Source organism: Alosa alosa, chromosome 20, assembly GCF_017589495.1.
Source record: "Alosa alosa isolate M-15738 ecotype Scorff River chromosome 20, AALO_Geno_1.1, whole genome shotgun sequence".
Taxonomy (NCBI): Eukaryota; Metazoa; Chordata; class Actinopteri; order Clupeiformes; family Clupeidae; genus Alosa; species Alosa alosa.
The window spans coordinates 9,423,786-9,439,668 of NC_063208.1; the positions used below are offsets into that span (position 1 = coordinate 9,423,786).

The window sequence follows — 15,883 nt, forward strand, 5'->3', positions numbered from 1 at the left end:
ACTGTTCTAACCCACTTCCAGTGAATCATAAGCTAGGCTCACAGTGTCAAAAAGTTGGCATGTTCCTTATTTATAGATAGAATACAGTACCAAAGGACGTCACGTTGTCCGGGCAACCAAATTTTCGGTTCTAAACAACCAAACCTAGATGACGTTTTTCTATTGCTTCGCTGTGTTGTTTCTTTGAAAATGAGAATAAATCAAATTCAAGAGAATCACTACAGATCAAAACATGATTGCATTCAGGAGCTAAGCACGGCACCATGTTGACAGTGGTTTACACAATGTTAGTTGTTAAAGACGATCTATTCTCAATAACTGCTTCAATTATCGGAAAAGCAAACTGCTTATCAATACGCAAAAAAAGATAGATAACTTTGGTCTAGCCTAGTATTTCACGTTTTTAATTTGGTTTGTGTAGAACAGAAATTTGGTTTCTACGGACGTCACACTTTGATTCTCTATTTAGATATTTTACCTTTTGGAAACAACTGGTTTGGGGACGTCAGGTTTTGGCTGTTCAGGACAGTCAGGTTTTAGCTGATCAAGGGCCAAGATATCCTTTGATGATGGAGTTTTCATACGAACGCCACTAGCTCTGTGTGATGAATATGTGTGATGAAAATATAATTATACTGTCAGAATGAGAGAAAAGTTTACGTAGTACACTGCACATAAAAAATATAATGATTAGGGGTGTAATGGTTTGTGTCTGGCATGCTAAGGTTAGCTCAAGTTGTTGTATGAGTCAGTCACACTATAGCACAGGCACAGATGACACAAGTGAAGATCTTTGCTTTACACAGTGCAAAGGTAGAACATAATAATAATGACCAGAGAGGTTTCTGACCTGGAGGCTGCTGTGCTGCCATTAGGATCCTCCTTGTCCGTAGGGGGCGCCGGTGGCAAGAAGTCTGCACGACATTTCTTTACTCCGACACGTTCAGACACAGAGGATACCCTCTTAACCCGCACCTGGGGTGCCGATCGGGCCAGAATAGCTGGCCTGGTTCTCTTCAGTTCCGACGGGAGAGTTGCTATTGGCTGAGGAGACTCCAGTTTGTTCAGGAAAGGGTGTACCGTGAACTGGGACGGGCTCAGGTTGGGAGATCGCAGTACGTCGCGGTGGCTGGCCATTGCTTTGTCGATAATAGCCTGAGCCATTTCTCCCTGGCTCTGACCTTGGGGGAATGGTGACATTCTTAATTCGGACGTTGGAGGGTTTGCCGCTCTGGCTTTGAGTGACCTGCTGGGCTAGCACCGCTCCTTCGGGCATGTTCAACTTCCGCACCCAGACATTAGTGGGGGTTGCTGAGCCAGAACTGCTGGTGTAAGAGATGATGTGTGTTGTGACTCCCACACTTTGAGGCACCACAGTGCACTGCGAAGAAACGGGGGCCACCAGAATCTTTGGAACTGGACGTGGCAGGACGTTCCGACTGTGGATGATCTTGGCGATCTGGCTGATGTTGCTTAGGGAAGGCGATGATGCTGCATTGGGGCTCTGGAAGGTGTTGCTCTGAGGGTCTTTCACCAGGATCTGACCGAAGCGATTGACCAGAAGAATCTGAGGGGGCTTGGATGTGCCCGTCGCTACACCTCCCTGTGGTTGTATCGGCTTTGGGGTAGTCAGGCGAATGGCAATCGGTTTTCCTTTAGGGGTTTCGTTCAGTTGTGATGGTGACCCAAAACCATTGATTACAATAGGAGCCGCAGTTACGGGATCTTTTAGGGGTACAGCACGGAACGCTGGCGAGGAGGTAGATGGGATGATCTTACGAGGCCTACCCACAGGTGCGGGGATCTTACCTACTTTCTTCCGAGGTTGTCGAGAGGAAGCAACTGGTGGGTTCACAGTTATGTGGGTTGGTGCAGATGACGTTTCAATGAGCCGCACCCTTGGGTTGCTAAAAGGTCGGGTTTTAACAGGCAGCTGTCGTACATCTGGCTGTGGCATCACTTCGTCCATACTTACAGAGTCTGTTGAAGAGTCGCCATCTTGGGAATCTTTTGTCAAATCTATTGTCGAGCCAACATCTGCAGATACAAACTTGCCAGTCTTGTGGTCCAGCAAGACACTGTTTTGAGTACCTACAAGGATTACAGGTTTTGAAGATGCAACTGATGCTGCAGCAGAAGTTTTAGAACAAATGTTTAATGTTGTTACAGTACTAGCATGTCCTTCACTGGAACTTGTTCCTGACGATGGCTCTGATTCCTGAGACGATGGCATTCCCATTTCCTGACAATCGTCTTCTCCAGTCACTTCCCCTGCGTCGCTCTCCGATTCGTTGTCAGCTCCATCCAGCTGCGAGATGGTCCCTGAAGTAGGAAGGCAGGACAGGCCTGCTTGTGCCGCGTCCTTGGACGCATCGTGCAAAACCACGGTCCTCGAGAAATTCAAATAGTGGTCCACATTGTTGTCGCCACCATCGTCATCCGAGGAGTCGTTCCCCAGCACTTCCACTGCAGAGTTGGGAGGAGAGGGTTCTTTGGAGCCGGTTGACGTACATGCATCTACAGAGTACTCTTCAGTCTGGGCAACCTCCATCTCATCTCTTCCTCCTCCTTCTTCTTCTTCCTCCCCTTCTCTCATCTCGTCTTCCTCATCCTCACCTGTGTGAGCTCTGTACTGAAGCACCATGTCCTCGTGCAGCAGGGCCTCGTTGAACTCCAGCTTGGCGTTCAACACCGAGGCTACCGCCTCGTCTGCATCCACATCGAAGTGTCCATAGGGCACCCCCTGGTCCGTGACTAAAATCACCGTATCCTCGTCGCCGTTGTTTGGGTCGGCAGACAGCTCGTCTGCGACTAAGAGGATGGCCTGCTCATCACTATGCTCCTCAGTGTCCAGGCCGTAGATGGGCATCTCGGCGGCATCCTCGGGCTCGGATGAAGCCAGGAAGTCTTGCGGAACCTCCGCTGACTCGGGCTGGCTGACACGGAATGGCTGCGGAACTCTTGGCGAGTGGCGGAGTGTTGCGGGGAGGTTGCCGACAGCGGCGTGAAGAGGCAAATGTCCGGAGGAGGCAAGTGGAGATGTCGGGGAGGAGGGGGAGGATCGGTTTGGGGAGCTGAAGGGAAGCGACCTGGGGAGAAGTGGGCTGCTGCCGCTCGAGGGGAGTATGCTATGGCCCCCGCGACGGTGGTTGAGGCAGCCCAGGCGGGCGGGTTTCACAAGATCGCTGATGGTCAGGATGTGATGGGACTTGGAGCTGGCGTTACCTGGAGCACAGCACGCAGCAACAGGTGAGCACTTCTGGCACAGAACAATCATAACAATTTTAGACCACAGAATTACAAAGGTAAAGGTGCAAGCGCCTGATACTTCGCATTCACTTTCTTATCAAAAGGGACACAGTGGTGAGTAGCACGGGGGCTGCACTACCTCTGCTCTAGCACGCCCACGACAGCAATCACCACAAGCAGAACTGGGGGGGATGACTGGAGCACACAGATGTTTGAATTGCTTAGTTTGGAAAATGTGAACAGAAACCTTGTTAATGTAAAACAATGTGCACCTTGTTCACATTGCACTAAGCAGTCCAAAAATCTGTGTGCTTAGGTGATCCCTTTTATTCTACTGCATGACTGGTAATTTCCTGTGAAGCACCAGATTGTTGTCAGGAACAAAGTGGAGGTACCGTTAATTACTAGCAATCACCACATCCTGCATCACCCATTTCACATCATACCGCATCGCTCATGGATGTTACCATCAACAGGGGAGCTCACCTGGGGAAGGTAGCGGTCTACATAGTCCTCCTACTGGCCTTCTAAGGTGTGAGTAACCTGATTTGGATCCAGCATCCGGTTTGGCTTTCGGTGACGGGGTACCAATGGGAATCTCCACAGGCTGTGATGTAGCCGCAGCTTTGGTCTCCATGGCTACAGAGACAAACACCACATAGGCAAAAACGCTTGACACAAGCAGTACTAGATTTTTCCATCACTGGTATTCCTAACTTTACAGGCCATTTTCTCATATATGGGTTAAGCTAGTCACACACACACCACGGTTCCCACTCAAAGTCAAATGTAAAATTCCATGACTTTTCCCTGACAAAAACCTGAATTTTCATGACCTATAATGAGATTTCAGAGCAGAAGATGAAGTGGACATTGAATAAACAAAGTTGGGCTAACCATCACTACTCAAACAAGCAGAGGAAGCTAATAACCAGATACACACCAATTCTACGTGGAAATATATTTGGATTAAGAATATTTGAAACTGCTACAACAAAATTCCATGACCCGTGGAAACCCTGAAGGCTGCATGCTTAACCAGGCTTACCCTGGACTGGTGTTGGACTGTGGGCAATGGTCTGGTTGCTGCCCTGGCAGTGGCCATCTCGGAACACTTGCTTTGGCGGGCTGGGCTGAGCCTCCCTCACCTGACAGGTGTACTTGCAGCGGACATAAGGGTTCACTGTGCTCCAGTACCAGCGGGAGCACCTGTACACACGTATAGAGCAACATTATGGTTATAGCCATGGATATAGTTATGGATATAGTTATGGCTATGGATATACTTATGGCCATGGATATGGTTATGGCTATGGATATGGTTATGGATATAGTTATGGCCATGGATATAGCTATGGTTATGGCCATGGATATGGTTATAGCTATGGTTATGGTTCTTGGCAGATATATTCGTCCAAAGTGACATACAACAATAAGATAGACAATATATATATAAAACCTGTTCAAAATTTAGCCTAAACAAAAACAAACAAAAAAAAAACATCAAAGTGTAAGTGTCTATTACAACTCTTCTTGAAGGCCATCTCTAACCATTTCAAAATGTGATTATATTATACTATATTATTATACAATTATACTGTATGCTACTCCAATTTCATCATATTAAACTATAATTCATCCAACCACTATTGCTGTTATCCTTCATCCGATGACTCAGCATGGCAACAGACGGTCAGCAGCAGGGTAAAAACATCTCATCTACTCACTGGTAACGCATGTGTGTAGTGTGTGTGTGTGTGTGTGTGTGTGTGTGTGTCTAGGCATTTCAAAGAAACTAGCAGGAGTGCTACTCACTGGTAACCCACGGGGAACAGCTTTCCTGAGTTTGCAGACAGCTCTGACAACACCCCCAAATGATGGATCTGGAGAGAGCCTGAAACGAGTAAAAAAGAATGAAAACTTGAAAACTCCACACATAAAGTCTGATGGCAAGAAAGGACAGATGAGAACTCACTGCAATACCCTCTTTTGAGTTTGTGATTTTCTACAGAGTTTAATTACTTTACACTGCATTTGATATCCCCAGTGAAATGTCCACAAAGGTTGCCGTTAGTGATTTTGTTTTTGACTGTAAATAGGCTTGGTTGTTGATTGGGCGCTGTGGAAAACCCCTACACATAGCCCTAGAAAAGTAACATCTCTCCTGTATATATCTGAAATAATCATAAAGGTAGATGTATGTATATTTGAAAAGAAATTACTTCAGCACCTGACTTACCAATCATCATGTTAATGATGTCTGGCTCCAGGCCTGTGAGGAACTTCCGGCGGAGACTGAATCCTTCAAAATCCACATATATGCGCCGCAAAACTTCAAAACCACTACCAGTCACCTCCTACCAGGAACAAAAAATAGACATGTCTAAGTAGAAACAAGTCAATTCTTATGTTGTATTTCTACATTTTGAAGTGTTTGTAAAAAAAAAAAATGCAAAAATGGTAAAAGGTATGTATGTATATAGTTCTTTTCCACTCCTCTGAGCACTCAAACCGTTTTAGAAGTTCATGTCTCACAATCACTCATATGCGCGCGCGCACACACGCACACACACACACACACACACACAGAGAGATGGTGGTGGCTGCTATGCAAGGCACCAAACTGGCCATCTAGAGTCCCACACACACCTTGCCATTGATGAGGTCACAGTGCTTGTGGCAATACACATTTTGGTCCTCCTGAAAGACGCAGTTGCGGATCCGGGCGCACATAAAGTGGAAGTTACTCTGGCAGGAGCTGAGGCAGCAGCCCACAGTCGCCCCCGACAGGCCACACCGGTCACAGCGCTAGGGACAGAGGGGGTTGGAGAGATGAGCAGTAGTAGCATTCGCCTTGTCGGGGCCATTGTGTAAACCAAAACTAGGATACAGGCTACACTGACTATATCATTAATGCATTTTCGCCACCTACTGGCGAAAGCAGAGAACACAACAATCTTGTAGTTTGTGTACCCTGCAGCCTCGTTTTGGTTTATACAATGGCCGCTGAGCGAATAAGGTGAATAGTAACAGATCAATGAGGAACACACAGAAAGGGAGAAATTGGGGTTAGGGAGAGAAGAGGTGGAAAACCTGGCTTCAGACTGTTCTGTAGACGTCTGTAGCTTGCTAGTTTTAAACAAATCCTTACTGTTGGTTAAAAAGAAGCAAGGTGGTTAACACACTACCTTTTGGCTATAGGCTGACTGGTGTAACCCTCTTCTAGTGAATCACGCTAAGCTAGCCTGACTGTCAGAATGAGTCATTGACACACAGAAAGAAGAGAAGGGTATGGATCCTCTAATTTAAGAGTAGATGGCAAATTACTTAATAAACTAAATTTCCCCAAAATGTTGGTGTGTTTAAGCACAACTGCGGCATTTCTGCAGGCTGTTCTCACCATTAAGCGCCCCCTGGCCACAGCGCTGTGGACATGCAGCAGGGCCCCCTTGTCCTCCTGCACCTCAGCAGACCAGATGCAGCAGTTAACGTGAGCCCAGTCATTCTGACCCAGATACAACAACCTGCCCGCCTCCTGGAGGGGAGAAAGAGAAAAAGAGAGAGAGAGAGAGACAGAGAGAGAGAGAGAGAGAGAGAGAAAGAGAGACAGAGAGAGACATAAAGAGAGAGAGAGAGAGAGACAGACAGACATATAGGATGGAGAGGTGTGGGTCTCGAAGAGGTATGCCCAAACTTTCAAAGATGAAAAGGACTGTGAACTTCATGAAATCTATGATTGCAGCGAAAAAGTACGTATGTATACATGAAGTCAACCTTCACAAATGTGCAAAAATCATTGCTGTTGTTTTTATTGTCAATCCCTGGTCATTTCTATCAAACTGCAGTTGGGTTGTTTACATTAAAAAAATTATAATAATAAAAACCCAACAACAGAGTGACAGAGGGACTTCAAAGTCTGTAAAAGTAACTGCCTTAGCACTCACATTGGGCATGGCATCTCCATGCTGCTGGCAAAGGGAGCACTGTCGGCTATCTTGAAACAGCCTCTTAATTTGGCCAGGACTCAGGAGCCCTTTAGTTCCTGAGAGGAAACAGTGATTGTTTAGTATTAGGAGTTAGGAGTGAGACTGATAAAGGCATTCCATGACTGAGATTTTACAATCAATTAATAATTCGCCCTACCTTGTGCAGGAAAGTTGTCTCTCTCAAGCCACTGGGCATAGCTATGCTCATCAGAGGGCGGAAGCACCGCATCTGGGAGCATACCACTATAGAAGAAAAGAAAACCAATGAGGATCAGAAAGGAAAAAAAAAAATAAGGAGATGGTGTACAGTGCAAAATTATTTAGCTGAAAATGACCATATTTTTATCAGTGTTTCCCATACATTGACTTATTTGTGGCGGCCCACCACAATAAATGAAATTCTGTGGGAAACACTGTTTATGTTTTAAATGATCATATTTATGTTTTAATGTTTAATTTAATAGTGATTAGATTCATAATCATGATGGGTACAAAACTCTTGAACTGCTTAATTCTAATCAAACTGACTGGTTTGGGAGAAAAGTTATGACTGTAGTGTTATGTGATCTGTTGGGTACCTGGGGAATTCCTGAGAAAGTGGCTCCCATGTCTTCATGTGTCCTCCATTAAGCCAACTGAAGGCCTCCTTCATCAACTACAAAACAAACACAATGTCACACAAATCTAATGTTTAATGTTGAATTGTTATAACACCTCCACTTTTTGTAGTATTATACATGTGTATTTGGGCTTTGATCTTTGATCAGGGACGCAACACATGTGTGGTGAAAAAAGAGAGTAACACGACCTCGATGTACATCACTCAGTTGTGGTGCAGGCCTATGTCTTGAGTGATCCCTGTCCCTTTAAATGTCTGAGACTTTAAATTACGTTTCAACTTCATGCTGTTTTTGTTGATGGACAGTGCAGTCTTTGCTTCAGAGTTTTCCTAAGGGATTGTTGCAAACTCGTTTTCTTGCAATCCCTGCATAACATTAGATACTAGGCCTAGGTCACATTAAAACAAATGTTGTCGGTTACTATGTCTATGACAAGATCGAACTTCGTTACTGATAGGCTCATAGGTGGAATTAGTCAGATGGCAGCGTCAGCTGAACAAAATTAAATCAACAAATCAAGTTCACAGAACGCGTGTTAAAACTTACAGCTGAAGTAGATCTACTGCGGAGGTAAGATAAGTAACCTAGTGCAAACAGAGTGTTGCCTCCCAGTGGAGTGAGTGAAGTTTGCAAAGAAAATGACTGTGCATGACGCTAGACATTTTTAAGGCAATTGCATAGAATTAGCAATATTTCAGGCACAGCACCCAAGACATTTATTTATTTATATTTATATATATATATATATATATATATATATATATATATATATATATATATATATATATATATATCCAGGTCAAAAAAAGTCTAATTCCAAATTCACACTTTTCCAGACCTGTGCAAGCACTTTGTTTAACTACATCAACATAATTTAGTGAAGCTAAATACAAGGAGGACGATTTGTTGCACATTAGTAACCTGAGTCCTGAACTGTGTTCAGAATATTCACTTGTGTCTATATGGCTGACTACATAGTGAACAATAACAATTGCTGCAAGCCGTGGTTGCATTACCACATCGAATGTGCATTATTTTTCTGACAAGCGAACGCCGTGTCGTCCATTATCCCTTACTTATTAAACGGCTCTTCAGATTGCTGCAGAAAGTTCTATTAACATAAATGGGCCTTCCCAACATCCGGAGGCACAACAGGTTTTGTGCTTCTGATTTATGTCTTATCATTCTGCTAGTAGTCTGTTCAATTATCGAAATGGAATTTCATTGTCAGTGAAAGTGAGCAATATGTTGCTATGCAACATCTAAAACTTTCACATTCTATTTGCGTGGCAAACCTTTTGTTTCTTGGCCAAAGCCACAAAACAGTAACTTTTTTTTTTTTTTTTTTTTAAAGACACATTGTATGAAGTTGCTTTACTTGTTTTGGCAAGTAGCCGTATAATAAGCAGGATAATGTATTGTCAACCGTCATCATCGTAAAAGAAGTCCCTAGGACGTATTACAGTAATTTCCTGTGTATTAGCCACATTGTGTATAAACTCCAGGACAGTGCTTTTGCAAGTAAAAAAACAAACAAAAACATATTAATACCATATTGACTGCCCCCCTCATAGCTGAAGAAATTTAGCAAAATCAATGTATAAACTTCGGCTAACAGTTGGGAAATGACGGTACTTATTTTCATAATGACCAGCGGACAATACATGATCCCTTATATAGCACAATACGTAGTGAATGAGTGGATGCTCTGAACGCAGGTTGCCATCCTCAGGTCATACCTGCATGTACAGGGACTTGAGCTCATTGGGAAGATGCTCATCCTCGCCCTTCAGCTTCCTCCTCATCACCGTGGCAACATCCTCACTGAAAGCTCTCTGGGACACGAGACAACAACAGACAGGTGAGAGGAGGTAAAATATGACATTTTGATTATATGTGAGATTAGATTATACTGATATAGTGAATTAGTATAGTTTAAGTCTGTGAGTGGAACCAAGAGAGTGTGTGGATCAGAGAAAGAGAAAGAGAGAGAGAGAGAGAGAGATAGATAGAAAGAAAGAAAGAAAAAGAGAAAGAGTGTGTATATAAAATAGAGTGAGAAAGAGAGAGAGCACGAGAGTGAGATGGAATCGTCTGCATGTGACGATCTAAAAGTGTGTAAAGGGCCTGGTGGACTCACCACGGTACTGTAGCCGCCCTGTTCCAGCTTCCTGCTGACGGCACGCAGATCACACACAGCTGCGGGACTCTTCACACACGCATCCTCTGGGGAGGCTTTGCACTGCAGACGAAACACACACACACAAAGTTAACCAGAGTTTATATTCTGCAGTGATGAGACACTGAATGGGAGCTGTGTGTGTGTGTGTGTGTGTGTGTGTGTGTGTGTGAGAGAGTAAAAGTAAATGACATTATTTACTCTATTGAGCCCAGCTTTGTCAACAGAGTTCCTGTTTAACACAAGTGTCTCTTTTCAACGTGGGTCTCCTACACATCAGATTAACTGGGGCTCCTGTGTGTGTGGATACCAAAATGTGAGACAAACAAATAAAAAATAAATAAATAAATAAATAAATAAATAAATAATAAAACCATGATCCTCTGGCATTGGTGTGTGTGTGTGTGTGTGTGTGTACCTGTTCACAGGTGAGGACGTCCTCTGTGTGCGGGGAGTCGAGCAGAGTGGAAAGAACTGTCTGCAGGCCGGACCGTAGTTCCTCCTGAAGCTCCTCCCTCCAGCTGCCCAGACCACACGGCGTGCAGATGAACCCGCCCACAGGACGCCTCTTCATCCGCTCACACTCCTCATCTGAGGGAAATCAATCAATCAATCAATCAATCAATCAAACAAACAAACAAACAAAAACAGAAACAAAAAAAGGAAACAAAGAAGAGAGAGACAAACAGACAGACAGAAAGAGAGATAATCGACATACAGATTGTAAGGTAGGGTGGTGGGTGAAAAAAAAAAAAAAAAAAAAAGAGGCATCAAAAGGAGACATTTAAATGGGTGATTCTTGAGCACAGCAGAGGAGAACTGATTCAACACAAGTGGGTAATTATTAAAGCTTTGCTTCATGGCATACACGCTGTGGTATATCCTAGCATGCAAAAAAACCGAGGCAGAGAGGTTGTGCCAGGGCCACTCACCCGAGATCTTCTCACACTTGCTGTGCACCCAGCGGGTGCAGCGGGCACATTTCATCATGCGCTTCCTGCAGCCGGCCTCTTCGTAGCAGCACTGGCACACTGGGCAGACGTTACCTGGAGGAGACACGGGACAGGGGGCCAAGGATGACCACATCAGGACCAGCATTAAGGGCCGTTCACACCAGGAAAGACAACTATGAAGATAACTGCATTAGCACTTTGAGGCCATTGAGTTGATGTAAAGTGTGTTATAAATAAAAATTATTATTATTCTTCTTATAATTATTACTATTATTATAGCATTAAGGGCCGTTCACACCCGGAAAGATAACTATGAAGATTGCTGTAACTATAACGATATTAGCATTATAGTTTTTGTGTGGACGTAATCATAAGTAGACATTAGCCAGAGAGATGCTTTTTGCCACTATTGTTAGAATTATAGTTCTTGGTGTGAATGACCGTTACATAACCTACAAAAGCTATCCTTCTCAGGAATACATCCAGGATTCACTTGTTTCACGTCACTTGTTTAATTCTAATGTTTGCAATACTCATCTACTTTCCATCTGGTCTACTGTGCCTTAAAAGCTGACTGAAAGAGCACTTTGATGTGGTGTCGTGGTTTTGAAGAGTAAAAATGTAACATTCTCTATGGGTTTATTTTCGACAGTGGGCTTTCTGTAAAGGTCTGTGTCCGTGTGTTTAGGTGTGTGTGTGTGTGTGTACGTGTAAAGTTTTTTTACCCAGCTTATGAAGGACACTGCAGTCAGGGCACAGGTCCTGCTCATGGTTCCAGGCCATGTCCCACGTCTTCCCCGGGGTCATGCCACAACTCCTGCAGCGAATGCATTTCATGCAAACCTGCAACAAAAGACCAGCCGCCACGTTGGAGACAGGGACCTCACCTCCGCCCTCCAAAAAATGCTGTAAGCTGCGTAACTAAATATGTGTTCTGCTTGAGCTCATTGTGGCTGTGAATTTCTATTGTGTCACACAGACTGACTGCACTGCATGTTTTGCTGAATAAAAAAAAAAAAGAAAGAAAGCGTGTGAAGCTTTTACGAGCCATAATCCCAGAGGGGAAAGACCACACTCACCCAGGGTAGGTTGCACTTGAGGGGTTTAGGGTAGGTGGGTCCAAGACAGGTGGGGTGGTAGCAGTAGAGACATCTCCGACACTGCAACACTGGCTGCTCGCGCACACACACAAAGACACAGAGAAAGACAGAGAGACACACACAGACAGACAAACACACACACAGAGATAAACAGTCTTCAGTAATATACCACAGTTGGATAGACAGGGGCACATTCTGGGCCCACATCCTGTCATTAACATTCTGAACTCTCTCTCTGCGTTTCCAGCAGCAGTTACAACTGCCTAAAAACACTATGGATGCACGATATATCGGCGGCCAATATATTATTAGCCGATAAGTGAAAAAATGAAAATATTATTATCGGTCCGATAACAGAATTCTGGCCGATAATTTGCGCCGATATTTTTTTAAGTCCTAATTTAGGTCTACGTAAGGTCCGTCTGGCTACACTGAGCTACTTGAGCTTGGTTGGCTATACTTTTTCCTCAATATAATGTCAGCGGTGTGAATGTATTTCACCACTGTAACAAAATCTGTGGATATGCGTTCATTTGGGAATCTGTGCATCTCAAAATTCTCTCATGAATGATCCGCCATTTAACCTTAACAGAGCGGAGCTCAGCCCTATCTAGAGCCGCCTTGTGCTGGTGTGTTTGCACTTTTACCGCTGGTCGGGGAAACAAATAAACAAACTCATTAGTGGGACGAAAGTACATAAGTAGGCCTAGTTCTAAGTTGTGTTTTAGTGTTATATTTGCATTACTTTAGCTTGGGTTTTGTATTATTACCTAGAAATATGCTAACCATTCATGCTTCAGTTCCAGACAGGTCATCATAATAAGTTATTAAAACCTTTGGGGCTAACTCCTTTCATTTCTGCTGCAGCAGGTTGTGCGCAACAGAGTAGACGGACATAAGATACAGTCTGAGGAGTTGCAGCTTTATTCAGTTACCCGCAGTTGAAACTAAACCTAAGTTTCCCTCACAAACACTGATTTGGTCACTATACTGTAGCTTATTCCAAGCTGAGCCCTTTATGAGCGTTTAGTCCTAAATGAAAACGATTCAAACTCTCTAGCTCACTCACTCGCAATTCACTGACGTCAGGTTCACTTAAAGGAGCCACACATACTGTAGGGCTATTTAACGTCAGCAGTAGCTTCTCTCACCTTTGAGTGTTTGCTCTTGCGGCCACAGACGTGGCAGTACTTGCAGCGTCTGCAGCACCAGTTCTCCTTGTTGCCCTCCTGGGGGCGCTCTTCCTCCTTCAGGCAGAAGCTGTGGAAAGGCTCGCAGCACACCTGGCAATACACCATCTGGAGAGGAGCGCACAGGGGGGGAGAGGGGAGGAATAAAATGAAATAATGACAAAGGGTGAGAAGATGACAAGCAGAAGGGTTAGGGAGACAGAGAGAGGAGGATGAATGGAGAGAATGTAGCGGAAGAGAGGACAATGGGAAGAGTATAGAACTCTAATAAAGTTTTTAGTAAGCCAAAACCTATAGAGACAATGTGAGTGTGTGCGCGTGCATGTGTGTATGTGTGAGTGTGTGTTCAGACCTCGTGCTTTCCTTTGCTGGCACAGAGCAGGCAGACGCTGTCTGGGGAGATGGGGATAGAGGTGAGGACGCTGAGACCACCCATGAGCCACACATTCTGGACACTGCAGTCCTCCTATTACATACACACACACACACACACACAGACATTAACCCTTCAGCAGGGGAGTTTAACATTCTAACAAAAGATTCCGTTCCACAACATTATAAGGTTCTAAAATTCCATTTTGAATTTGAACGTTCATTTTCCAACATTCTCGTCACACCGGTGACACATACAGGGGAAAACAATTAAAAAGCATTTATGAGCTCATGCAGAAGAAACCTGAATCAAATGGGCAGGTCAGCAAACAGCTTCAGGGAAACTTGCTACTGACCCAAAGTCTGTAATAGCACTTTTAATAATTTCAATGCTCTTTTCGACACAAGTACTGCCAAGCGTGTTTTCTCTTTCAGCTAAGATGTGCTCTAGATGGGCTCCTGTTACCGGAGATAGTTTGAGTGGTTTTAGAAAACTGTCTGTCTGGAATATATTATAAAATACTATAAATAAAAAACTCAAATCACTCTACGACAAAAATAAATAAATAAATACATAAATTGTACTCTAACACTAATTAAATGTTGCCCTTTATCTCTCCCTCACACACTAAAAGTGCAGTCACACTTAATAGTCACACAAATAATTTCCTGTGCTTGTCTGTATGTGGATTTACATTTGGCTTGAGAAGCTTCAGCAGGCAACCCGATTGGCTGTATACATGACTGTTCAATCAGAGTAAGAACGGAATACACCACCCATTTCATTCCGACTGAAATTCTTATTTTTTTATTCCACTTGAGCCTTTATTTTGATTCTAATCGGATTAAAAGTGCCCATGTAAACCCACCTAGTGCTTGTGCACTGCAAAAAATGAAATCTAACCAAGTGTTATTAATCTTATAATAACATCAAATCTAATTGGTATCGTTTAATATGAAAAGACTTACCTAGTGCACTCTCGAACGATCATTTTGACTTAATTTAAGGAGTCTTATCAAGACAAATTTACTTAACGCACTGGCAGACAAATTTGCTTGGTTTCAGAATGGGATGTCTTATTTTAAGTCAAACTTTTCTTAAATTAGGTCAAATGATTTCACGAGAAAGAGCTAGGCAAGTGTCTTTATACTGAAAACGCTACAAACAAGTTTTTTTTTCCCATCTTGATAAGATTAATATGGTTAGATTTAATTAGATAAGCAGTTTTTGCAGTGTACCCTTCTGTTTCGTATGAGCCAATCAAGGCTCATTAGTTAGTTCGTTAGTTAGTTAGTGAGCCAGTTAATTGTCCACTTGTCTGTGCAGAGATTCATACTCAAATCCCGCTTCACATCAAACAGTTTGTTAATGTTTAGGTGACTGCATGTGTCCATGTGTGGGGGCCGTACCTTGAAGTCGATGCGGACCCTGTGCGCGGTGTTGGCCTGGCGGGACGCCATCTCTCGTTGGCCGAAGCGGTTGGCGAGCGCTGCCAGCGAGTTGGGGGGTGTGTTGGTGTTGGTGTGCTGCGCCGTGCTCTGGGAAGGAGGAGGAACACAGGGGGCGTGAACTTGGTGGGGCGCCGCGTTATCTGCCGCGCTACCCGCTCCAGTCCGGAACGTTCCGTCCTGCTCTTGCTGCTGGTGGGAGGAGGGGAGGAGGAGGAGGAGGAGGAGGAGGAGTGAGGCGGCAGCGGTCCCCCGGCCGCGGCCGCCCGCACTACGCTGGGGGGCAGACGCTCCAGCCGCAGCTGAAGGCACAGCCGGAGCTTCAGAGAGGGACTTCTGCTGCTGCCGCCGCCACAACCACCACCACCGGACGCTGATGAGTGGGAGGGAGGGAGGTCCTGGGCCTGTGAGGGGGGTAACTGCTGAAGCAAGGAAAAAGAGGAGAGGAGAGGAGAGGAGAGGAGGGAGGGAGAGATGGAGGAGAGGAGGGGAGGGGTGGGGTGGGGTGAGGAGGGTGTGGTAAGGGAAGGAATGAACAGGGAAAAGTAAAGGAGAGGGGAAAGGGAGGGTAGGGTTACAGCACAAACCAAGCAGAAAAAGCCAAGCAAAGCAACCTCACTTCTTCTAGCTTTCGGGGTGGGTATCAAGAACAGAAAAACAGTAACCGTTTTCTGTCGCACAAGGCAGTTTCGGTTTGAGTATGCGCCTTATGTTGAGGTCTGTGTAAGTAAATGTGTGAAAACAGGCTGAGCCTGAACAATTGTATCCGGTCTACCTTTCTACGG

General features: G+C 44.5%; 1 protein-coding gene across 1 annotated transcript in view; it reads right to left on the bottom strand.

Annotated features, from left to right (window-relative positions):
* LOC125285644 (histone-lysine N-methyltransferase 2A-like) overlaps window positions 1–15,883 on the bottom strand; it is a 45,869-nt gene that overhangs the window by 6,994 nt on the left and 22,992 nt on the right. Inside the window, 22 exon segments of the mRNA XM_048230174.1 lie at window positions 479–598; window positions 851–1,020; window positions 1,022–3,225; window positions 3,736–3,888; window positions 4,298–4,458; window positions 5,065–5,143; window positions 5,489–5,606; window positions 5,899–6,057; window positions 6,650–6,784; window positions 7,194–7,291; window positions 7,393–7,478; window positions 7,814–7,890; window positions 9,595–9,690; window positions 9,996–10,097; window positions 10,453–10,625; window positions 10,967–11,080; window positions 11,713–11,830; window positions 12,067–12,159; window positions 13,239–13,385; window positions 13,630–13,743; window positions 15,060–15,425; window positions 15,428–15,520. Coding sequence (XP_048086131.1) covers window positions 479–598; window positions 851–1,020; window positions 1,022–3,225; window positions 3,736–3,888; window positions 4,298–4,458; window positions 5,065–5,143; window positions 5,489–5,606; window positions 5,899–6,057; window positions 6,650–6,784; window positions 7,194–7,291; window positions 7,393–7,478; window positions 7,814–7,890; window positions 9,595–9,690; window positions 9,996–10,097; window positions 10,453–10,625; window positions 10,967–11,080; window positions 11,713–11,830; window positions 12,067–12,159; window positions 13,239–13,385; window positions 13,630–13,743; window positions 15,060–15,425; window positions 15,428–15,520 — 4,976 coding nt within the window.